Source organism: Podarcis melisellensis (genome assembly GCF_964234715.1).
Source record: "Podarcis melisellensis genome assembly, chromosome: 1".
NCBI lineage: Eukaryota > Metazoa > Chordata > Lepidosauria > Squamata > Lacertidae > Podarcis > Podarcis melisellensis.
Window position 1 is genome coordinate 122,248,049 of NC_138528.1, and position 26,525 is coordinate 122,274,573.

A 26,525-nucleotide genomic window follows, 5' to 3' on the forward strand; every position below is an offset into this window, starting at 1 on the left:
ACAGACACTTCAGGTTGCGCATTGTCGGGTTGCGCAACATGCTGAAATTGGAAGTACTGGAACAGGTTACTTCCGGGTTTCGGTGCTTGTGCATGCGTAGAAACACCAAATTGCTACCTGCGCATACGCAGACACAGCACTGCAGGTTGCGAGCGCTGCGGGTTGCGAGCGCTGCAGGTTGCAAATGTGCCTCCCGCAAAGATCACGCTCACAACCCGAGTGTCTGCTGTAGTTGTTTATTTCTTTGACATCTGAATGGAGTGCGTGCCACCGAGAAGGCCCTCTGCCTGGTTCCCTTTAACCACACTTCCTGCAGTGAGGGAACCGCCAGAAGGCCCTCAGACCTGGACCTCAGTGTCCGGGCTGAACGATGAGGGTGGAGACGCTGCTTCAGGTTTACTGGGCCGAGGCCATTTAGGGCTTTAAAGGTCAGCACCAACACTTTGAATTGTGCTCGGAAACATACTGGGAGCCAACGTAGGTCTTTCAGGATATAACCCAGAGGAGACTCACAACCCCAGGAGACACACTGGAGTACACACCTGAGTAAAAACACTAAACTTTGGGGGCAGGTATTTTTCTTGGTGGGGAAAGTGAGGGAAGTTCAGGTTTATGTTAGCAGCATGTATGGGAGGTTTGGATGAAGATGTTATATTTCTTTAAGCCTCTCCCCACCTTTTACAATGGATATGGGGCCATAAATCTAATGGCATGTACGAGCTCTTGAAGTTCACTGCTCCACCAGTTTAGAGTGTGGGCAGCAGAAATGAAAATATTGTGACAGCAGGTATGGAAGCCAGCTTTACCACAACTGCCACGTCAGGGTGACCAGCTGAGCAAGAAGCATTCAATAGGTTGCCACCACAGTCTTCTTTACCTCCTGGCTGTGAGGGACAGCTCAGCTATGAGCCAGTTATTTGCCCTGGTTGAGAGAACATCCAGGTAGTGCCTCCTCATCACTGAAAGAGCAAAGCAGTTTTCTTGCCAATTACCGTATTTTTCGCTCTATAAGACGCACCAGACCATAAGACGCACCTTCAGAGGAGGAAAACAAGGGAAAAAATATTCTGAATCTCAGAAGCCAGAACAGCAAGAGGGATCGCTGCGCAGTGAAAGCAGCGAACCCTCTTGCTGTTCTGGCTTCTGGGATAGCTGCGCAGCCTGCATTCACTCCATAAGATGCACACACAGTTCCCCTTAGTTTTTAGGAGGGAAAAAGCAAGTCTTATAGAGCAAAAAATACGGTAGTTTTGATGGTAAAAAGACAATATTCCTTGAGCTTGTAACCAATTTCCTTTCCAAAACCACCTCAATTTTTTAAATAAAAAATAAGATTAAGAGACCAGAGGAAAAGACTGAATGGTGCTTAAAGAAAAACAAAAACAAACATTAAACATCTAGTTAACCTATGGGAGGCTATTGCTCACAAAGGCAGAATTGACACTACGTGCAGAAACAGCACGTAGCGCCTTTGGTTGGTCAAAGGTGAAAGGCAAATAATAAAAGCGCTATGCTCTGTATTTAAGGTCTTTGAACCCAGGCAGCTTTGATTGACAGGTTGCCTGGCACAGCCGATGAAGTTCAGCTGCATGCATGAAAGGCACTGTTAACACCTTTGGGGAACAGGTAGATGGGCAGCTGTAGTGTGAGAATATCTTAAAGGCTATCTCAGTTTGGGGCTCAGGTTGTACATTATAAATCAGGGGGATTTATGGGGAACTAGAGACATACTCATGGGAAGGCAGATCCAAGTCACAGTGGGGCAACTAGGGAACCAGGTGGGGCAGATAGCTACACAGAGAGTATATACAGACTCACTGCAGCTTTCTTCCGCAGGATCATTTTAAAAATTGGTGATGTTGTGCGGGGGTGGGGTGGGGGGAGGACAACTAATCTTCTGAAATAAACCATCATGAAAATTCCTGCAATGCTGTCAGTTCTTTCAAAACCAGTTCCGGAGCGTGTATGGTGCTCAAGAAAAGACACTTAACCGCTTTTCTGAATTGCATGCTCTTGTATGTGAACTTAGGCTTAGCACATAGCCACACATTGATATATAGCAATGTGGGTGTGAGCTTTTTACAAAGCGGTAATATAAACACTGCCCGATTTAAAAAAAAAAAAAAGGCAGGAAAACCAGAAGCACATTCTGTACCGCGGTGCCTCTAAAACAGATCAAAGGTTTCATATCAGCTCGAGCTTTCGATTTTATTGCAACATAAAATGAACAGCCCGTGAATATAGCATTAAATCCACATTCCCTAAATAAAGAGAAAGAAAACTTGAAAAACATTAATTTATAGATTTATACAGCACCATCGAAGTACTCTACAGAATAAGTTTTATATAAAAGGGCCCTGCTCTAAAAAAATTAGCAGTCTATGTTGCACTCTATTTCCTCCACACCCCTGGCAAACCAGAGAATGTTAGATTTGGGAGTATTACTTAAAATGGGAGCTAAGAGGCGACACCGGTAGCTTTTCTTAACAAAAATCAAAGCTTGCTAGGTACGTAGAGATATCTAGGCATACTAGAGTACAACTGCAATTGCTAAGGAAGTGAGGAAATGGTCAGACAAGGATTTCTCTCAGAAATGAACAGTAAAATAAAGGAATGTAATAAAGCTAGGCACATAAGTTATATAAATGTAAATAAATAGGGTATCTTATCAACTTGGCTGTAATCAGATACAGGAGATTATAAAATGGAAGATGTAGTAGCCCTGAATTTGTCTGTGTACAGCCTTGGTGGGCAATAATTTGGAAGGATCTGGTTAGGAGGGGTGTAAATTTTGCTGTTTAGTGGCAAGGGGTGGAGTGATTAACAAGATACAGACTGGGAGGGTGGGGAGAATTGAGATTATTTAAGATGCATCAGTTTGAATTTCTATCCTTCTCCTCCCCACCTCTCTTTTGTTTTCCTGTGGCTATTTAGTTTTGTGGATAGTGACAACATCTTTTACATACGGCTCTGGTTACACTGAGTTATAGTGCACTATAAATCAAAATACGGCTCAAGACAGGTAACCGGCCGAACATGAAACACCTTCCACCCAACAGCAAATGTGCACGTTTTTGTTGCAAACTCTCACCTTCATGGATCGAAGATGTAATCTCTACCTTGAACTGTAAATAGCCGCTTACATGGTCAGCTGGAAGCCTTCTGCCAAGGTTGTAGCTGAGAATTTGGTCTCTGCGAAGGAGAAGAAATATATGAGGTCTCTCTTGTGCTCTGTGTAACTTTCAAAGTGCTTTCAACCACACCTGAACCAAAACAAAACAAAAAAACAAAAACCAGGGGAGACAGTTCCACAAATGTTTCCATTGAAAGTATCACCACCATTTTTTGTTTGTTTCTTCAGTGGTAGAGAAAAAGTCCAGAACTATTTTCAGGAGAGATGGGCCAGTCTTCCTTGTCTGACTCTGCTCCAGAAGAGGGCAATGAAACTATTGCAAACAACCTGATCCAGCTAAGGAGAACTGTACAGTGGTACCTCAGGTTAAGTACTTAATTCGTTCCGGAGGTCCGTACTTAACCTGAAACTGTTCTTAACTTGAAGCACCACTTTAGTTAATGTGGCCTCCTGCTGCCACCACACCGCCAGAGCATGATTTCTGTTCTCACCCTGAAGCAAAGTTCTTAACCTGAGGTACTATTTCTGGGTTAGCGGAGTCTGTAACCTGAAGCGTATGTAATCTGAAGCGTATGTAACCCGAGGTACCACTGTATATGGAAGCAGGCTACCAAATATTTATCAATAGATTTGTTAGCACTACAACCCCTTAAATCTTCTCCAGTTTGGTTCAAAATCTGAGCCAAAGAAGAATTATTCGCTCCCCCATTTGCTTCTGCTGCCATCTTCTGTTTACAAAAGCCTTTCTCACAATACCCACCCTCAAGCATACTTCCTTGTTTCTTTTGCACAAGCCCTTGGGAGAACTTTATCTCTATTCTCTCTGTGTGCTTTCAGTGCCTTGTCCACCATAGCAAATGAGTGAAAGTAAGGGAGAAGTTAGTTTCGGCAGTGAGGGGGATAAAGTGGATGGATTTCAGAAATGGCAGTCCCGTTAACCGGGTCAGGAAAACTACCCAATACGTTCTGATTTAAGGGAGGAGAGAGAGAGAGACGGGGTAATTTCTGAGTTAATCCAAGGTGAGCTCCTGGGAGCTGTCTCACATCTCTCCTCATCACTTGCAAATCAGGATCCACACTGTGAATTCGATGCGCATCCAGATGTGGATGTTGCAGTTCTGCAGGACGTTGCTCTCAGTGGGATGCACCTCTGGAGAGGTCAAAAAGGATGTGGCATCTAGATGTGCAACCCATTGTAAGCAATGCTGTGCAGACAGACAACATCCACATGAAGACCTGCATTTGTATGCCAACACCTTAGTTACAATGTAGATCCTACATGCAAATCCCCGCTACTGGATTTCTACATGCAAATCCCTGTCACTGGACCAGAGACTTTTTGTGCTAAAATGGAGGTTTTACAACCTGGCAGTACACTATGGCAGGACAAGGAGTATCAGCCTGGTTACCTCATCAATAGACTGACACACTCCCTCTTTTCCCTCAATTTAGAGTTTTGGTAGTATGAGGGCCACTAACTGGCTACGTGGAACTGTTTTATCACCGCAGCAGCTATTTAATCCCTTGCTGATTGAGATCTCATAGGCAACGGGAAAATAAAACTTTGTTTAAAGGGAAAATGCCAAAGAAGAAACAGTCGGGAGAAGAAGGAAGCTATAGTGGACAAACATGTAAACAGTAAGAATAAGGGTGATCATTTCAGGCCACCCAAAAGCCATGATCTATTGCTATTTTGTTGATGTTTTAAATTACATTTTACAGATATTAATTGGTGTATCTTATTGCATTTGATGCTGTAAGCTGCCTTTATGCATTTTATGAAAATGTGGATCATAAATATTCAAACAAACAACTATTTTTTTGTGCAAAAATAAATGTTCACCCCTGAAAATTTGGCAAAATGCTAGTTTTACTTTCCTGTGTTCTTAACAACATACTGAAGTAGTCACAGCAAACACACACACACACACAGTATAGCCATGACTGACAGATAATGAAAATAATTATAAATGAATCTACTGTATTTCCTTTAACTGTCAGATATTCTTCAAATTCAAAAAAAGTGCATAATTCAGCATTACAAAATATTAAGTGGAAATATTCTGCCCCCTGGTGGCTTAAACAAATGTATTTATATTCTCTCTTCAGCTGAACACTGCAATAAGAATAGTGAACTACTACAAAAGATGGGAAATGAACCTGTGAGCAATTAAGCAATATCTCAAAACTTGCCTAGAATAGTAATGATGATATTCTAGTACCCAGCAGTGTGCAAATTTATTTAAAACACCTCTCTCAGACTAGCATATCAGAATTCTTGAATTTCAGATTGGAATCAGATTACTATATCAAACAAAAAAGCAACATAGTACTCAAAATTATTTGAATACTTAAAAAAAAAGCCAGCATTTCTTAAGAAAATAACATTTTGTTCTTGAGACTATGACCCATGTTCAAAGAACCTTGAATGTTTTAGAACACTAAAAAGCAACTAATTGGCCCAATGGGATTCTCCTATGGGGGGGGTGGAGGGGGCGCCAAGCTCAGCCAAAATAACCTGATCTAATCTTGTCAAATCTGCAATGTATTTTTTCTTACCTGCATCAACACCACCTTGGAAAAAGCTGACAACTGTTTTCAAACTGAATTTGTCTTTCTCCATTTATGCAACGTGTTATTTTGGTGGGGAAATCTGCGAAAAAGGAGGCCATTTGTTTACAAGCTGATTTTATCCTTGATAGTCATGCAAGAAGCATGACAACACTGTGCTGAACTAGAAACTTCACAGAATTGAGGACAGGCAGTTGTTGTTGTTGTTTTTTAATCTATACTATCACCCAGATTGGGTGCCTTTTACAGTCAACTGAAAATGTTCCACGGGCTTCAGAATGTTCTGAGTTCTACAGGAGGAGTGTTTAAAATAAAGTATTCCCAGTAGGAATATTCTACATCCAGCTGAAGCTAAGAACAAGAGACCTTTAGTTTCAACTGACCTGAAATGTGTGCTTATTTGGCCCCATCTACCAGCAACTTCTCCTTCATAGGTCTCAATAAAAGCTACAGTTACACAAGTCATGGATAAAATTGATGGAGTAATGAATCTACTGGACACAGTCCATCAACTGCTTAAGACGCCCTGGGAGTACTGAATGTATTCCCAGATGCAACTGCCTCCATCGAGCATGCTGAAGCAGCAAACCCCCATGCTCACAAGCCATATGGGGAATGTACATTGATGAATATTGCGTTTTTGAAACACTAAAGCACGAAGTGTGTAGCCAGCATAGTGATGGCAACAAGAGGCAAAAAACCACTGTGCTAGATGTACCTCTGTGAGATCCTTCCTCTGTTAGTGCTGCAGTTACTAGGCAAGGTGGAAGCACTCTGTGGACTTAGGAATTTCAAGTTGCATTGGGACTAAGGTGTTTCACACATCTGAAGGCTGTTAAGTGTCATTTGTCAAAATACTTTGGGCATTTTATTTCATGTTCTATATTTCATGGGCTCTTATTAAACACTATGCCTTGTTTCCTCTTAATTGCTCTTTTCCTATATGATTATATATCTTAGGGTTGTCATATTTCAAAAAGTGAAAACCAGGACACTAAAGTGTCAGTTTGCATTTCTTAGTTCAGAAAGTATTGATCTGATTTGTAGTAGTAGTAGCAATAATAATAATAATAATAATAATAATAATAATAATAATTTATTTGTACCCCGCCCATCTGGCTGGGTTTCCCCAGCCACTCTGGGCGGCTTCCAACAGAGATTAAAAATACATTAAAACATCAATCATTAAAAACTTCCCTAACTATATGGATCAATATTTAGCAGAATTCCATGTTGAGCTTTTCTTGTGTGCCAAATCTCACTTCCGACATGGGCTACATCCAGATTTTCCTGGACATTTCAGCAGTTTTACACCCAGACGCTGTTTACAAGGACCAAATACTGGCTATGTCTGGGAAATCTGGGAAAGCAACTGCAGCATACACTCATCCCCAACCTGTTATTCAACATTTATAGCACATCATCACTGTAGGTTGAAAATTTGACATTAGCTAAGATATATTCTTGTGCAACTCTTCATGAGTTGTACGAAGCAAGTGAACCTTACACATTCAATAGAATAGTCACCGGAGACTATAACATAAATGTGACAAAAAGGTCATTAACGTTTAGAGACAGCATGGGATGCATTAAAATATTAGTGCTGTCCTAATCTTCAATGAAATTAGTTGCATCTTTCTAATTAATAAGAAGATAGTCTGAAGTGTTTGAATGGTATGAAAAAATATATAAATGTTCTGAATAAATTTGCACACCACTGTATGAACCTGTTCTCCCACAACTCAACATATTTTGACACACAAAAAGGATTCAAAGTAGTTATAAGCAAATGATAAATAGAAAGAGTGAAATAGCTTTTACAAGAGAAAAACTTTTACTGATAGAAAGAGCGAAAACTTTTGAATTCCTAGAATACTTTGAGGCAAGATTCAAATCAAACAGTAAGTTTACAAAAATGCTTGGCTTCCTGGTAATTGAAATTTAAATTATTTATATTTTGTTAGGGAAAGGCAAACTTCCTTTTCCTCTTGGCTGATTTAAAATGAACAATGAAAGTGTATTTGTTTACCCTATTGCATGCCTTTCCAATAGTCTCTGGACTGGTATAGTAAGCTTCCCAAGAAAACGCTTGATGATCGGCCGACTCTTCGCAAATTTATCTTTGATTTCAATTTCTAAGACGTCTGTTAGAAGTGCTACGAAAGAATATTTCTGGAAATAAGAAAACAAACATATATTTCATATCACAACCAACATCAAATATAGCAACTCTTGATTTGCTCAGCAACACCAGAGTTCAGGGGTACAAAACAGCCCCCCAAAATATTTGGCAGGAAAACCACAGAATATATCTTAGCCAAACATGCAAGCAGCCTCATGAACTACCATTGTTAGACCTTTTGTCACCAAGAAGAACATAGGGCACAAGGAAACAGCACGTAATGCAAAGGAATAAGAGAGTTTTGTTCTAAGAAAAGATAATCCAATTAGCCTACTTTTCACATGAACGGGAAGTCTGAATCTATATTCCTGGATAAAGCAGAATGCAATTGGGAAGGCTCCAGTGGACTAGTGACAGAACAGATTTTTGTTCCCCAGACAATACTGGAGGGCAGACATGCACTTAGAATTAAGGAACAGGGTGTAGGAACTCTTGTCAGCAATAACCCAAAGAAAGAATTTCTACCACAGATACTGAGAGGTTCCTTGAAAGCCATCGATTACCTCTCTGTGCCAAACAGGATTTGTTGTGTTACTGATGATAGTAGACCGCCTTTCCTGGCCATGGTGAGCAAATGTAGGAAATGTGCTCTTTTTTCCAGGCTGAATGGACATCTTTAAGTAAGGATCAGGATTGAAGAACATTCCTTTCTTAAGTCCAACTGCCCTAATGTCTTTAAAACACAGAAAAGGAAAAACAGAAAACATGGCGCCAATTATTTTTCACCAAATGCCTTTACTTTGTTATCCAGCTTTTCACCAAGTGTTCTGACAGCGTAGGACAGATTGACAGATAGGCAGGCTTCAACATGGCTTCAATATTTATTGTTGGAAAAGTGCACGTACAAAACAAAACATCAATTCTACAGCATGCAGACATTATCTTGCATCAGTTATTCTATATTCAGTCAGAAGAGCACAATTTGGCTTTTGAGAGTGGCAAATAATATTTATAAAGAACAGAGACATTTAACACCACATATGACTTCCAAAAGTATGTCAACTGTAATGGAGAAGCACCCTAAAACATGAAGTTCAGTTTCTTTCACATGTATCATCTGCTAACTTCTTCAAAAAACAAAAGCAAACTCCAATTGTACTGCTGTGTTAGATTTTTAATACTGTGTCAATATGGTTGTACATTTTGTCCATCATTTATTAATTTGGTATACCCATCTCAATTTAAAAAATAAACATTTTAATGGTAGTTTGTAGCCATTAAAAAATGACTAAGAACACACAGGAAGTTCAAATGGGTGGGTTATCCACAGTTAAAACACAACTGAAATTTTTAAAGGTCAATTCCTTTATGGGAATGACTTTGTCTCATAGCTGTGCTGTCATGTTGTTTGTTCAGGTGTTAGGCAGTTGGTAGAATAGATTGTTATGTACATAGTAAGCTGTGTTATACCAAGTCAGATCATTGTCCATCTAACTCCATATTGTCTACACTGACTGCCTGTGGCTTTGGGAATGAATCTGAGACTTGCTTTCATGCAAAACATGTGCTTTACCAGAGAGTTATGGCTCCACCTCTTGTTCAGTGTATTAATCTGCACAGTGTTGATGTGCTGGTTAACACATGGATTTATTTGCATATTGCTGGAGGTAGCTAATGCTATTTATCTAGAAAAAGAGGTGCCAGAACTCACCATGAACGAGGGCCTCCCTCATTCTCTTATAATGACAATGGTGCCCACCTGAGAGGTGCCAGAACTGAGTTCCAGTGAAAAAAAGCCCTGGAGATAGCCAAATTAGTGGGTGGGATAATTATACCAACTTCCTGGCTAGAGGCAAAAGAATTCTATTTATGCAACTAGGCTTAACATAGCTGCCTCTCATGAAACACATAACCTTTGCTTATTTTATTCTACTTTCTTAAAAAATAATAACAATGGTGTGCTAATAATAGAGGAAACATTAATTCCCAGCAAAGAGACAAAAGGTGTTAGCAATGGAAATTCAGGGGAAGATCAAGACATTCTAGAAACCTGTGAAAAATATGCGACAGGGTAAATGTGCTAGTGTTTGATCTGGGGTTTTATCAGCAGTGAGCAAATGTTAAAATAGCAACAGTGATAAATGTGCGTATAAACAAGAGAGAGCAAGAGAGCGCGATATGGGAAGCAAAAGCTCAAAAATACAAAATTCTGCACTTCTCCAGGTTGTCCTTCAACACATATAGGTAGAAAAGTCATGTTAATGGACAGATTGCAGAGTTCAGCTGCAGCAATGTCTGCAGTTTAGAAACACCACAGAAATAAAGCACTTCAAAAGACCCCAGTTTCTGAACTCTTTTCTGTACAAAAACAAAAGCACTCCATGAAATAAATCCATTCTGCTAACTGCTCTTCAAGTTCTGATAAGGTCTGCGCCATTGCTTTTAATTTTTATATCTTTTTACTGAGTAACATACTTCAGCAGAAGAACCATTTTTGGAACAAGGAGGTTAATCTGTCCAGGGAGCTGAAAAAGTGTGAGCAGCGTAGCTGAACATTCTGGCTCACCATCTCTGGGTGCCTGTCAAACGTCCCCTCCACCCTCTAAGATAGCTGTTTCACCTGTCAGCTCACATATAATATCAGATAGATACAGAACAAGACTCCTGACCTTGCAGAGGAAGTTCCTTGCATAAAGGAAGGATCCGAAGTGAATATGCAGCCACAGGAACACTAACCAACTCTCAGAGGTGAATCAGTGCGGCTGTACATGCAAAATTGGGCTCTGTGTCAGGTCCAGAGGGAGCGGCAGGTAAGAGAAAAATCCCTTTGTCTCATCTCACATGCAGGTCCTCAGTGACGCTTAGACCGGGAGCCAGAAGGGCTTGCCACAGTTTCCATTTCTTCACTGCTAAAGGTAAAGGGACCCCTGACCATTAGGTCCAGTCGTGGCCGACTCTGGGGTTGCGGCACTCACCTTGCTCTATAGGCCGAGGGAGCCGGCGTACAGCTTCCAAGTCATGTGGCCAGCATGACTAAGCCGCTTTTGGCGAACCAGAGCAGCGCACGGAAACGCCGTTTTACCTTCCTGCCAGAGTGGTACCTATTTATCTACTTGCACTTTGACGTGCTTTCGAACTGCTAGCTTGGCAGGAGCAGGGACCGAGTAACAGGAGCTCACCCCATCGCGGGGATTCGAACCGCCAACCTTCTGATTGGCAAGTCCTAGGCTCTGTGGCTTAACCCAAAGCACCACCCGCGTCCCTTTCTTCACTGCTAGCTGGAGCAAAAAATGTCCTTGCCTGAATGAAGGTGGACAACACAACACTGGATGCCTATAACCAGGACTTTCTTTTCTAGAAAAAGAGGTGCCTGGAACTTGCTGAGCTTTTTTTTGTTGTTGAGCTTTTTCTGTGGCAGAGAAGCAGCCCAAAGTTCCACCCATTCACCCTACCGGCGAGGGGTGGGGGGCACTTGAGCCACCGACATCTGCACCACCACAATTGCCTTGCCACCCGCAGCCCTGAGCGCCATGCCACCAAACACCTCTGTCGTGCAGCCCTGAGTTCCGTGCAGGGGGATGGCACCACAAAACTACAGAGATGCTGGAATGCAACAAAGAGGTGCCAGAACTCAGTTCTGGTGAGTTCTGGCTGGGAAAAAAGCCCTGCCTATAACCACACATACACACACATTATATCCTTCTCCCAAAGTTTACAGAATGAGCAACATTTCCTAAAACACAAGTTCACAATACCTTGATTTAAAGGAAAACAGAATTTAAAAGTATTCTTACCTGAGAGTGTAAAGCTAACTAATTTTCGGGAGTGCTGGCTTGCCGAACCACCTTCAGTGCCCTCTGCCCCCATCTGAAAAGAGGGGGAAACTATTGTGGTCACTTCTGAACGTGAAAGTAGTATGTAAATTAGAGAAAGAATCTATAACAAGGGAACAGAATTATGACAGACTGCCCAGTGCTGTTTTTTTAGAAAAAGAGGTGCCAGAACTCAACACAAACACCTTCCTCGTTCTCTTAGAATGGCAATGGCACTCACCTGAGCCAATTTGAGAGAGTGTTTTACCCGGAAAGGCAGTATAAAAATACTGAGTTAAATTAAATAAAAATCATTGTAAGCAACAAATTGCATATTCCTGACAGGGTTATTTCTATGACAAATAGGCTTATAGAGAGATAAGCTCCCACAGCCTTCTTAAGTGTTTATTTTTTTATCATGTGTGTGAGAGAGATGGAGAAGAGAGGCAGTTCACACAACATGGAAAAGCAAGCTTGTTCAGCCCGGACACTGAGGTCCAGCTCCGAGGGCCTTCCGGCCGTTCCCTCCCTGCGAAAAGTGAGGTTACAGGGAATTAGGCAGAGGGCCTTCTCGATAGTAGTGCCCGCCCTGTGGAACACCCTCTCACCAGATGTCAAGGAAATAAACAACTATCTGACTTTTAGAAGATATCTGAAGACAGCCCTGTTTAGGGAAGTTTTTAATGTTTGATCTTTTATCACCTTATTACTCTATTAATATTAATATTTTGTTGGGAGCCACCCAGAGTGGCTGGGGAAACCCAGCCAGATGGGCTGGGTATAAATAATAAATTATCATCATCATCATCATCATCATCATCATCATCAGCTGTGGCCTACTGGAATTGCATGAATGTTCTCCTTGTTGGTCTTTTTTTACTCCGGCACTGAGCTAAGCCAAGGCCTGCCCTAGTGTGTTGTCTGAACCCAGGATTGTGGTTAAGCTGTCTCCTTAGAACCACACGTTGCAGCCAAGGTTTGTTCTTGGGTAGTTTGGCTTACCATGGCATGTAGCAATGGGGGGAGAGAGGAAGAGAGAAATATGGTTGTAATTTGCTGTAGCCTACTCAACAAAGAACAAAGCATCTCTCTGTGGAACACACCAGCCAGTGACCATACTGAATATTTATGGGCAATAGTAGAGTTGGCATGCATTAAGTCAGAGAACAGGACCACAAGGGTAGCTCATTCAACATGCAGAATTAAAACAAAGTGATAAAATCCTGGACACACTGAAGTCTGTGCTACCAGCTTCAGGTGACGATGTGATAAGTGAAATTAACTTCAGTGACAATGGAAGGATTTCACTCATCACATCTTCCCATTGACATCCTCACTAGATCAGATAACTTACTGGAAAATATCAGACGCCAACCTACCGTATTTTTCGCACCATAGGGCGCACCGGACCATAGGGCGCACCCATTTTTTGGGGGGGAAATAAAGGGGAAAAAATTATTCCCCCCCCCCAGGCGCGGGGCTGGGGCGGGGGAAGCTCGAGCTTCCCCCGACCCCAGCCCGCAAACAGGCAGCTCTCTGCAAGCCGTGGGAGCACTCCCGCTGCTTGTGGAGAGGTCCGCGAAGCCTGGGCGCGCTGAGCTCAGCGCGCGCAGGCTTCGGCATGCTGGCAACTCCCCGCAAGGAGCCGGAGCGCTCCGGCTCCTTGCGGAGAGGTCCGCGAAGCCTGGGCGCGCTGAGCTCAGCGCGCGCAGGCTTCGGCATGCTGGCAACTCCCCGCAAGGAGCCGGAGCGCTCCGGCTCCTTGCGGAGAGGTCCGCGAAGCCTGGGCGCGCTGAGCTCAGCGCGCGCAGGCTTCGGCATGCTGGCAACTCCCCGCAAGGAGCCGGAGCGCTCCGGCTCCTTGCGGAGAGGTCCGCGAAGCCTGGGCGCGCTGAGCTCAGCGCGCGCAGGCTTCGGCATGCTGGCAACTCCCCGCAAGGAGCCGGAGCGCTCCGGCTCCTTGCGGAGAGGTCCGCGAAGCCTGGGCGCGCTGAGCTCAGCGCGTGCAGGCTTCGGCATGCTGGCAACTCCCCGCAAGGAGCCGGAGTGCTCCCGCTCCTTGCGAAGAGGTCCGCGAAGCCTGGAGAGCGTGAGGGGTCGGTGCGCACCGACCCCTCTCACTCTCCAGGCTTCAGCGAAAGCCTGCATTCGCACCATAGGACGCACACACATTTCCCCTTCATTTTTGGAGGGGAAAAAGTGCGTCCTATGGTGCGAAAAATACGGTAAATTAGCAAGTTTAATGTTAGCGTTAAAACAGATTGGCTCGGTGTTCAAGCAATGAATAAAAGATACTCACCATCACAGCAGGGTTTTTCACAGTGATACATGGAGTTGTTGCCCGCAGGGCTCCGCTTATACCATGGTAGTATTTAAAGCAGATCTTTATTTCAGCTGGGGGGAAATAATGGAAGGGTGGAGTAAGAGTATGCAGAACTCATGAAAGATTCGCATTACTGAATGGAAACAGTCAGTCAATGGAAGAGCTGCTTGGGAACACAGTGCTTGCAATGCAACAACTTGCAACCATTTGAGAAAGATAATACCTGTTACTCTATTAAAAGATCCTCTTAAAGACTTGTGACAATTAGCATACTGCTGTTAGGGAGACCCCTGGTATATTCCTTATTTTTTTCTTTCTTTCTCGTAGGTGGTTGCAAGCACCCTTACCTGTAACCCTACTATTCACAGGAGCCAACTCCTATTTGAGGGGGCAGCCCCCACAAGTTGATGGGTATTGCCCTTGAAATGGTGTGCATGCACGCACTGTGTCATGTGATCAATTATGTGGGGTGGGGCTTAACTGCCCTCCCCCCAATATTTTATTCAAGTTGGCACCCCTCCTACTATTATACATCCCAACCCCAGTATCCTCAACTGCATCAGCTTTAATATATTACCCCTGTACTGATCAGGAAACAATATGTCGTGATTTCAAAGTCCAGCAGGAACCAAGACATGAAGGAGGAAGAGATTGAGAAAGCATTGGGCCCAAGCCAAACAATCAGGAACCTTCCAAGGCTGAGACTTTCAAGCCTGCAGAGCCTGTGTCTCTCAGGCCCAGTTCCACTGAGGCGTCAGCCTCTTCCCTGAGCCACCTCAGCAACATAGGCGTTATGCCTGGCATAAGACAAGTAGTGGAATGCTCTGGGTCAGAGAGATGCCCTTTAAGGCTTTGAGCTCCTCAGCAAGGAAACAGAGCCTCACGAGGGTAGTTAATGCCCATGGGGCACAAAACTGAGATGGATTCATGTTAGAACAAGTTGTCTGCCCCACTGGGCTCTGTCTGGGGTCCTGAATGACTTATCCACAGCTGTCTTCACTTGCAGGCTCTTGATAGTCCAGACTGAATCCTGCCTGTACAATAAAAATTTCAGAATGGAGTTCTTCCTAGGCCAAAATATACTTTTCCCCCTTTAAATTTCTATGGATCTAGTGTTCAGAAGTGGAATTCTAGAACCTAGAGCAGGCTTCCTCAAACTCTGCCCTCCAGATGTTTTGAGACTACAATTCCCATCATCCCTGACCACTGGTCCTGCTAGCTAGGCATCATGGGAGCTGTAGGCCAAAAACATCTGGAGGGCCGAGTTTGAGGAAGTCTGGTCTAGAGCATGGGGTTGTTGTTTTTTTAAAAAAGCCAAACCATATTTGGCAGATTGGGCTACTTTGTCCTGACTTCCACAACTGCTGCATGAAACACAAGGCCCATTGCAGTTTCTGCAAGGATGCTATCAGCTCCAGTTCCAAGCTATATTTGAGTTGAGTGGCACAGAGCTATTATTGAAAGGGGAGGGAGCAAACAAGAGGAGCAACAAAAACATGGCTCACTGAAATGTACTCAGGCCACAAACAATCAACCTCCTACTCCAGAAATATAAAAACACACACAAAGGCAGTAGACGACCCGAAAGGCTCAGAGCCAAGATAAGATGCCAATAAACAATACTGAGCTGCACCCTAGAAAAATAACCAAAGCTCATTCCTGCAAGGCTAAACTTTCACTATCTATTTAGTTAGGTCTTACAATAAGTTTTTATCAGATAGAAGCCAGAGCCTTTGCAGTTTTTATTGATTCACAACTTGTAATCAAAACACAGGGACATAGAAATGTTGAAGTATGTGCTCTGGATTTATAGGTCTGATAAAGTCAGAGCCAAAACATTAATTCAAGATCCCAGCCCCAAACAAAACATGGTGTGTGTCCTTTCCATTTTCAAAAGATAGAAGATGTTGTTGTATATTTACTACGACTGTGTCCCAAAGAATTAATTAAGAGGAATATAAAAACCATAAACGACAGAGCTGTCATTGCGTTTCAACATCTGCTTAGCTGAAATGGCTGAAGCTTTGAATCTGACAACTTTAGGCTACAGCAGCAATGAATCATTTGGCTTCTAAAGTAAAAAAAAAAGGGGAACCAAATGTACTCATATGTTTTATATGAGTACATTAAACAATGCGGGAAGTTTTAGGTCACTGTAAATCATGGCCAGTAGCTGTAAAACAAAGATGTAGCATGGCAGACCAGGTGAAAAACCATTAGAACTACCATAAACTACAGAGTTAATGTGGAAAGCCTTCTAAAACAAATAATCACAAGACAATGGGTGGTATTCAGTGCTGCAGAAGCAAAAAACCAGAAGGAAAGGTCAAGTATGTGGCACAGGGTAACTCACGCAAGTTGCCCCAGCCCAATTTTTGGTGATTCTCCCTTTGCATTGACGTTTCCCAACTCACCTCCCAGCCTTTTTCAAAGGATCCCCTAATACTCAGGAGAGATTTTTTGTGAAGTCAGAGTAGCATCACGTCTCTCTGGTTAAAAACTCCAGTCTCATCCAACCACGGCAATTCTATGTATGGGCTTAGCTAGCTCCTCTGCTCAGTATACTTGCACCAGCATGCAGCAAATGTGGGCAAATGATGGTGCCCTGGAAAAAGTTTGTCACTGATGTGGCTGCAGAGGAGGAAATGTCTGGGCCATACAGCATGGTCCCAATGTCTGGTGCACAGCTGGTGCACATCAGGTGCACAGCTGGCATACTTCAGATGATGGTGACATCACATAGGAGCATAGGGGCGGGAAGCTATGCTCAATGTTCCACGCACGCTGCCGCCACCATGGGCATCTTGCCTGCATGGCAGGGGGGAAGGAGAACCAACTGAGGGAAGCTTGCCTGGGGCCTCCACAAAACCTGGAAATGGCCCTGTGTGCAGCTCCATGAATACACAATGGATAATAAACCCAGGCAACTTCACCATACTCTTCAGAGTCAATGGGACACATTAAACGGCCCAGGCCACCAGTTTTAACTGAGAATTTTTGTTAATCGCTTTGATGTATTCCATTGGAGTTTATAACTGCTTTGACAGTAGGTTAGGATGTTTGCATTTATTTAAGGTTTCTTCACCACTTTAGGTGCAAGTCCATGCACAATATTTAATGTGACAATTTACAGCCACCCCTCATATTTCCTTTTACTGAGGATCAGAGAAAATGTACTTAAAGCTTCTCTGCAAATGGTTCCATTTCCAGCAGCGCTTCAATGATTAAGCAAACCAATTGGGGAAAGTAATCACATAAATGGTCTCTGCATGAAACAATTAATGAGCATTGATCACATAAGGAGCAAAAAGAGCTCTGGAGACACCAAATATCTTCATTAATTGTTTTTTTTAAAAAAAATGATATTCCAGAAATCTTCCATTCATTTTTGATGTCTTCTAGATTTTATGATATATGTATAGCTAAAGCTATGGTTTTCCCAGTAGTGATGTATGGAAGTGAGAGCTGGACCATAAAGAAGGCTGATCGCTGGAGAATTGATGCTTTTGAATTGTGGTACTGGAGGAGACTCTTGAGAGTCCCATGGACTGCAAGAAGATCAAACCTATCCACTCTGAAGGAAATCAGGCCTGAGTGCTCACTGGAAGGACAGATCCTGAAGCTGAGGCGCCAGTACTTTAGCCACCTCGTGAGAAGAGAAGACTGCCTGGAAAAGACTCTGATGTTGGGAAAGATTGAGGGCACAAGGAGAAGGGGATGACAGAAGACGAGATGGTTGGACAGTGTTCTCAAAGCTACTAACAGGAGTTTGACTAAACTGGGGGAGGCAGTGGAAGACAGGAGTGCCTGGCATGCTCTGGTCCATGGGGTCATGAAGAGTAGGACATGACTAAACGACTAAACAACAACAAAAATCTCTTTATTCTACCAGGAGATACTGGTGCATCCCTCTGTGGGGATTTTTGAGGAATCAGTACTAAGTAAGGCTGTTGTAAACACTGGGAATAAATATATATATATTATAAGATTCCCAGAAAGTCAGTCTATTTACTGAAAGTCCAGCTGCTTTAGTGCCATTTGTGTGTGTGTGTGTGTGCTTTCAAAAATGTTGGACTATTTTGATTATTGCTAGCCGCCCTGAGCCCAGCTTCGGCTGGGGAGGGCAGGATATAAATAAAAATTTATTATTATTATTTATTATTATTCTTGCCCCCCCATGTTGAAAAGGGGATGCTTTCTACAGATGGCTGAGCTTATTAATGAAAAGCAACCCTTGTCCCACTTCCACCACCCTCTGTTATTCATTGCTTTATATATGTTTTAAAATGCCTCAAAATGGCTTAAAGGTAAAGGACCCCTGACAGTCCAGTCGTGTACAACTCTGGAGTTCTGGCGCTCATCTCGCTTTACTGGCCGCAGACAGTTTTCCAGGTCATGTGGCCAGCATGACTAAGCCGGTTCTGGCAAACCAGAGCAGCGCATGGAAACGCCATTTACCTTCCCGCTGGAGTGGTACCTATTTATCTACTTGCTCTTTGGCGTGCTTTCGAACTGCTAGGTTGGCAGGAGCAGGGACTGAGCAACAGGAGCTCACCCCATCATGGGGATTCGAACCGCTGACCTTCCGATCAGCAAGCCCTAGGCTCAGTGGTTTAGACCACAGTGCCACCCATAAATGACTTACAGCTCTGTAAAATTACACACAGGTAATAATCAGGTGACAACAAAGGGAACCAAAATGCAATAAACAACATTCTATTTATCAAGACAGTGCAGACTTAAGAGCACAGAACTTGAACCAAGACCCCCTGCTTGGATACGGAAACGCTTGGGAAGGGCTGAGCCAGCAACCCACTACCCTCTTCAGTTTGATTCACTTACTGCAAACAGAAGCTAGGAAGCAAAAAGACTCTGCAGATCGAAAGTGTGACAGAAAAAAAAGCAACAGTAATCTGAAAGAGCATTTTGCCACCCCTTGTGTATGATGGGAGGTGGCAATCTCCCCAGTCTTCTCCTTCCCCATCCTCTCCCCACCCCACTCCGCTCTCCTCTGCTAAATTACCATAGCTAAAAAGAATGTGACATTTGACGCACCTTTTCACTCTCTGCTCAAATGGGAAGAGTGACACTTCCCAGCACTTCTTATGGCATTAGTGTTGGAAGTACAAAGTCAGTCGCCTTTTCAGCAGGTGACAGCCTGAGGGCGCCAGCTCATCACAACATTGATCAGAACATTGTATTTGGCAGCTGCACCATTCTTTATTCCTTTAACCTCTCCTTCATGTCCTCTCCTGAGTAACTCCCGCTGTATGTGCAGCAGATTCACATGTTTGTATTCTGCCTGCCTTTGGATTCTAGGTTGCAGAGAACCCCTCCCTTCCCAAACACACTTAAATATTTACGATAATAGTAATAATATTCTTATTAATTTTCAAGAAGCTAGGAGGGAATTTTGATGGGGGGTTTATCTTGCGACGCTTCTTCTTGCATGCCCTGGCTTATCAGAGAAACGTTGCCCCCTCCCCTTTTGTAGCAGGGGGAAAATACCGAACTGTTTCCTTCCTAAGCTTGCATCAATTTTCTGTAATTTGGGGCAGACTATAGCTGAGCGGCAGAGTTTCAGCTTCACAAACAAGAAGCCCCTGGTTCAATCTCAAAGCATCTCCAGCTATGGCTGGAAGGAATCCTGCCTAAAATCCTGATAAGCGGCTGCCAGAGAATGTAAACAAATACTGAACTACATGGACCTCAGTATAAGGCAGCATCCCGTGTTCCCATGAGTGGTGCATTGGATGAGAATGAAAGGAGTAGGCAGAGGAACTGAATTTTGCAGAGATGCCAACAAGGGTGCTCTTGTGGGGCAAGACCTTAAATACACTATTTTGCTTTTACTAAACAGGCTGTGAATTAAGCCTAGGGACTTATCTGCAGTGACTCCTTCTCTGTGGAATGCTCTCCCCAGGGAAGTTCGCCTGCCGCCTTCATTATATACCTTTAGCACGCGGGTGGCACTGTGGTCTAAACCACTGAGCCTCTTGGGCTTGCCAAGCAGAACTTCGGCAGTTCGAATCCCCGCGACGGGGTGAGGTCCTGTTGCTCTGTCCCAGCTCCTTCCAAGCTAGCAATTCGAAAGCACCACAGTGAAAGTAGATAAATAGGTTTTGCTGCGACAGGAAGGTAAATGGTGTTTCCGTGCACTCTGGTTTCCGTCAGGGTTCTCTTGGCCTGAAAAGTGAGATGAGTGCCGCAACCCCATAGATGCCTTTGATTGGACTTAACCATCCAGGTGTCCTTTACCACCACCTCCTCCTCCTCCTTCCTCCTCTTCTTCTTCTTCTTCTTCTTCTTCTTCTTCTTCTTCTTCTTCTTCTTCTTCTTCTTCTTCTTCTTGCCAGACAGAAACGTTCCTTTTTAAGCAGGCCTTTGGTTGATATGCCCTTTTAAAATGTGGGGTGGGTTATTGGGATGTTGCTTTTATTTTGATTATATATTTTGATTTTGTTCTGTGAACCACCCTGAGATCTCTGGGTATAGTGCGGTGTATAAATTCAATAAATGATAATAATAATAATAATAATAATAAGGCAAGAGTTAGTGTCACTCTAGCAGCCAGACAGGTGGGAGCTCTCGCTCTGGCCCAGGTGAGCTGCTATCTCTTCCTGCTTTTGCCGCTCTTAGTACCAGCTCAGTTTTGCCACCGATGCCTTAAAGGCTGCAGTAAGTAGCTACTATTCACATACCTAACAAGTGCATGTAAAAACATACCGTATTTTTTGCTCTATAAGACTCACTTTTTCCCTCCTAAAAAGTAAGGGGAAATGCGTGTGCGTCATATGGAGCGAATGCAGGCTGCACAGCTATCCCAGAAGCCAGAACAGCAAGAGGGACTGCTGCTTTCACTGCGAAGCAATCCCTCTTGCTGTTCTGGCTTCTGAGATTCAGAATATTTTTTTTCTCGTTTTCCTCCTCCAAAAACTAGGTGCGACTTGTGGTCTGGTGCGTCTTATAGAGCGGAAAATATGGTATTTAGGAGAGCAGAGCCTGTGAAAACTCCACTTTAAGCCAACCTCATATTCATTGTTCATCCTCAAACTTTCCCTTCAGTATTCTGAATGAAAGGAGGAAGAAACAATCAGAACATAATTTTGCCTTATCTGATAAGGGTGCAGATCCTTGTTTTTAAGTCTGGACCAGGTTGCCTTTTTTTGTTCCCTTCCTGCCAGAGAAATCCATGATTCTACATCATGAGGGGATTTTGAGTGATGGATACTTTTAAATCAGCTAATACCCCACCACCCAAAAGAAAGGAGGGGAAGCAACATTCATTACTTGAAAACAAATTAATTTCTGAAGTTTCCGAAATCTTTGGTGTGATACAAAATTAGGTTTTTCTATATATTACTGCCTGTCTCAGAGCTTGTCTCTGCCATCATCTACAGACTTTCAGGTAAATTGTTTTATTTGTCCCCCAAATGATCAAAAACAGAACTGAAGAACACAGTTTTCCACGTGGGAGGAAAAATTAATTACAACAGTCAGCTGCTTTGTATAAACTGGGTGGATGACTAAGTTTGATTTAGCCATTTGCCTTTCAGCTTTGGCTTTCATCTCTCTAGCTTTTCAAGTCCAGGATATATATCTTCCGCTAACACCCCTTATGAGGTTCAGAAGTGCCTAAGCTCATCTAACACTTTTATGTTTCTTCCCAAATTCTAGGCCCCAAATTGCAGAGATTTCAACTGATCATGTGAGATTTAAGCTGATGGTCGTATGAAAAAGAGGACAGACCAAAATGAGTCACTGAATCACAATTGTGCAGCTCCATTTCCTGTACTATTTTAGAAAAACTAGCACTTAATCCTGGGCCGCACTGAGCCAGAGGACTGCACTACTTTATTTCTAAAATTTAGCTTTTTTACATAAAAAAGTTATTTGCTCTGGTTATTCCCTTATTCACTTGCTCAGTTTTAACATGTGCCATGACACAAGTTACATAAAAAGATGAGCAACAGAAGAAATTATCAAGACATTTTCCTAACAGCTGAAATTGCTCATGTAATTTATGTTTCAATTTCAGCCCTTCTCTTTACAAACTAGCATACATTCCTGACACACTGTTTATTCGCAGCTTATGTTGCGCAATCCACCTAACATGGCTGCAGAATGAGCACATTTTATTCTGCCAACAGGGAACTGATAACTCATTTACTGCTGATTTTGAACGAGTTCTTGCTATGGCTGCCATCTCTCTCCCAATAGCATTCCAAGAGAGTCTTCCCACCTCCCACCCCTTTTCTATAACAAAACACTACATGGCATACCAAAGCTGGCAAAGCATTTCTGAAAAACGTCACCTCAAGAAGGCAAGTTATTCATATGCACGTTCTCTATCACCCGTGTAACTTACGTTCCATGAAATAGGGGCCAGGTTCAATTCGCCATACAATCTGTCCTTTCTGCGTTCCGGTCACACCACGGTTCTTGGAGTCCCAGAAGTTTGCAGGTGAATTCTCATCTGGAAGATGAAAGAAAAAGCATGTCATAACCCAACCAGCTATCAGGGAAGGCTAGCAAGCAGTTTATTTTTAAGAGCGAACCTTTGTATAAGGATGCTTGTCTAATGAAAATTCCCCAAAAAGATTTTTTTTAAAAAATATTTCTGTGCCTGTGTTTCTTTTCACATGTATTCTGCATGCCTTATGCAGAAAATCGTAAGATAAAAGATTGATCACAGAAATGATGTTTCTTCCTTATAAAACAAAATAAGAAAAGTTGACAATTAATACGTGGCAACTGAACTAAGGTTACCAGACATCCCCATTTCCCGGGAACAGCCCCGGATTTACAAATCAGTCCCCATACAAAATCAATTGAAGTTGAAAAGTGTCCCCAGATTTATTGAAAATATCTGGTAACAATGGCAGCAAGAATATTATTGGCACAAAAATGGAAACAAGAAGAATTACCGACAAAAGAAGAGTGGCAAATGAAATTAATGGACTATGCAGAATTAGATAAGATGACAGGAAGGATTCAAATCCTGCGGGACCAGAGATTCTTGGAGGACTGGAGTAAATACTTGAATTATTTGAAAAGCAATTGTAATAAACAGATTGCTAAAAGTTTTGTAAGGAGGACTATGCGAAATATTGCAGAGAAGACTATGAAGAGAGTTATTAGTTAAGGACAATTAAAAGTAATAGAGAAATTAAGAAATGTAGACTAAGTGATAAAGACTGAAAAATCTTCAGATGCGGTTGATGGAAGTCTAAAACATTGTATAAGATAAGAAAATATGTTAAAGGATTGTTGGAAATGAGATGTTAAAAATTAATGTATATGAAATGTTATATATGATATATGATATGTTAAATATATATATATGAAAAAAAAATCTGGCAACCTTAAACTGAACCATTCTTTCACATTCAATCATATTAAGTCTTTGTGCAGATACTAAGTTGTCCAGACAAATGATCCTTGGGGGAAATGTCTTTTCTACAGGTTTCCCCTCAGGAGGCCAAAAACTGAGAGGTGGGAAGAGAAGGGGCAAGCAAGTAAATGAGCAGGAAGTCAAAATACCTCCCCACATGGCTAAGGGGGTAAAGTGATTCCCCCTCCACAGGGAGTCCACATCTTGCTGGGATTCTTCTGTGAATTCTTATGAAGTTTGAGTCAAGAAAGCTTCAATTCAGAAAAGGCTCCTCCAATCAGTGGAGTTGCATCCTTCGTGGGCGACCGGGGTGTGTACATGCGCCCCAGGCAGGACCAGGGGCTGGGCACGGAAGGTAAATAAAACCCACAGCACCAGCTAAACTTTACCACTGCATCCCCCCAATGCTGCTGTTTAGCAAGGGAGCTGGAGGCACAATGGCAAGACCCCTGGTGGCAAGCAAGGTGGGGGTCACTGAGAGGGGATGCCTGGCTCGTGCCCCCTCAAAATCATGCACCTGGGACAACACACACACACCTGGCTCTCCCCACACTACACTCCTGCCTCCAATACTCAGAATCAGCAGCATAAGCAGTGCACGGGGAAGGTACACACACCTTTTTAAGGAGATGTAAAATTAGGAGAAACCTGTAAGCAAAATGCAGAGGTGAAAACATCAGACCAGAGAGGCATGAACTCAGTCCGCCAGGTAAAACCATCCAACAGAAGAAACTGTTATAAGAATTCTAAGGCGTCATAAATAAAATGTACATATACAAGTGAATAAATAAAACCTCTCCCGGTAGACTGGCTGAGTTCTTATCACTTGTTAAATTCTGTAAATAAATTAACTTCTCGCCAACCCCTTACAAAAAAGAAACAACAGGTCTGGCAAGTATCTACTAAAGGTAGAGCAGACCTGTCAAAAGAGCATCTTCTGTGTATGAATAGGGATAGGTCTGACAATGGGTTCAAGATCCAAGTTATTTACCATTCCTAAAGAATGGCCCAGACTAGCCAGGAAAAAGGAAGAAAGCAAGCATTACCAGGTATCTTGACGGACAGGAGGCAAGTCATACTCTTGAATTTCTACTGTAGACCACCTCTTTTCTGTTACATTTGATTTGGGGTGGTCTTTGGCTAAGGGGCTGGAAAATTTCTGAAGTCTTTAAAAATTGTTACACACCTTTGTTCTGGTTCCGCCTCACCTCCTTGCAAAGGGGGGGACAGAGACTGTTGCAACAGAAAGGGGGGGGAGAGATCTCCCGTGCTTTCTTCAATTGGTTCCTGCCTGCACTTATTGCTCTCTGACTGATCGTGAAATTGGGGGTAACTGGGTCCCTTGATGGGGAGCTGGGCTGTAAAAGCTAACCCCAAATTTTCTTTTGGCAAAATGATCACCATAATAAAATAGCAACAAAGCAGTTGTTAAGCAACCCATTTACCCTTGGATAACTGTTTGTGGGCTTCAAATTGTAATGCCAAACTTAAATTTAGCCTGTGTGCTATGAAGACCCCTAACCGGACCAGTTTGCTTCATGTACGCAAATCACTGGATCTGGCTGCAAAGCTGGTGCAGGAATTCTGCACACAGATGCATCTCATCCCTGACACCTGTGATATCACCTTTCCGTGAAGCGGGAAGAAGCCCTTCTTCGAGTACAAACAGATTTCTGCCGCCTCGTGTCATCAGAGGCTGCAAACTTCAGCTGAGACCGTTCTCTCCATTTTCTTCTGAGCAGCTGAAATTGTAAACTGGGATCTGAACTTGAAGCTTGCGTCAGCTATATATACACATAAAACACTTAAAGGGTCAAACACTGCCAAAGGTTAGTAGTTTAGCAAGCAGTGTTCTTGCCTTACAGTCACAAAACCAAACGTTCTGGCAGGAACCTTCATTTATTAGCAAATCACTCATGATGGGAACAGCCACAAAGGCCAGAGAAGGGCAAGTTACCAGCATGACGTGTCCTGCTGCACCCAAGGAGGAAGCGATATTCATGAGTTCTTCACATCATACTCATTTTGCTACTGCCATCTGGGAAAGGTTTCCTAAAAGCAATTCCCATTCCAAGAGTCATTTAGAGGTAAGGATAAAGCAGCAACAAATCCATAATATTCTAATTATAATGATCAGGGAGGGCAAGAGAATACTCAAACCTGCTACCTAAAAACTCAACCAAATAATCTAATCTGGAAAGCCTGCTTATTTTAAGTGTTGATATTTGGCTCACCATATGAACACTGTGGTCAAGGCAATTTTGTACCATTCAGTTAGTGCACAGGGCAGATCAAACAATTCCTTCTTTGCTAGGTGGTCTGTGGCCTGTCACTTAACCATTCCTGTGATGAAACAGAGTTGTTAATGCATGAAGGCAAATGTCATATCATGGAAGTCCAATACCACTGTCTTCCCCGCCAGGCATTTCAACCCAGGACACTAAAAAAACCTGCTTTGAGCTTTTCTCAGCTGTTTGCACAGATGGAGAATGATATTAATGTGGGCCAGAAAGCAGATTTTCATTCCCTAGTAAGCCATTTTAAATCTAAAAGTACAATTCTAGCCAGAGTTAAGTTTTGCACTTGAACTACAAATACCGTTTTTGCGGCGAGGGCAAAGAACACTTATATGCTGGACACAGCGAATTTGAAAAAAAAAATGTACAACTGCTGATGCCAAAACAGCTTGCTGCCTGAGGCAAAGATCAGAATGGGACCCACACACCACACTATGTGTGCAGAGGCTTACCAATCTTAGTTCAACACTAGTGATGGGAAAGCACATGGGAGCATAGGGCTAACTTGCAGAGCACAGGACTGACACAGCCTCGCCCTCCCAACATCTCACTGCTATTGGTCATCCTTCAGCACCCTCTTGCCGCACTCTGCCTAATGATAGGACCAGTTTTGGGTTGGGTACATGCAGATTGTTTTTGTGAGGGTGCTTCCTGACAGTCAGCATTTTGCGGGAGGGATTCAACCACATACTAGAACTTTTGGACTGCACATTTAAAGCTCTCTGTCATCCTAGCACATGGGTAGGCAAACTAAGGCCCAGTGCCCAGGTCTGGCCCAATCGCCTTCTAAATCTGGCCCATGGATGGTCCAGGAATCAGCGTGTTTATACATGAGTAGAATGTGTCCTTTTATTTAAAATGCACCACTGGGTT

The 26,525-nt window shown here is 43.0% G+C and overlaps 1 protein-coding gene across 5 annotated transcripts in view; it reads right to left on the bottom strand.

Moving 5' to 3' along the window:
* The window catches only part of HECW2 (HECT, C2 and WW domain containing E3 ubiquitin protein ligase 2), a 194,730-nt gene that overhangs the window by 73,390 nt on the left and 94,815 nt on the right, over nt 1-26,525 (bottom strand). For 3 of the 5 annotated variants that reach the window (XM_081902138.1, XM_081902139.1, XM_081902140.1), the window contains 6 exons: nt 22,330-22,437; nt 13,938-14,032; nt 11,621-11,693; nt 8,390-8,559; nt 7,734-7,876; nt 3,092-3,192 (listed from right to left, as the gene is read on the bottom strand). In XM_081902138.1, the coding sequence (XP_081758264.1) occupies nt 3,092-3,192; nt 7,734-7,876; nt 8,390-8,559; nt 11,621-11,693; nt 13,938-14,032; nt 22,330-22,437 (690 nt within the window). Of the gene's footprint in view, nt 1-3,091; nt 3,193-7,733; nt 7,877-8,389; nt 8,560-11,620; nt 11,694-13,937; nt 14,033-22,329; nt 22,438-25,312; nt 25,417-26,525 lie in introns of those variants that run through there. The other 2 variants (XM_081902141.1, XM_081902142.1) reach the window with 2 other exon arrangements.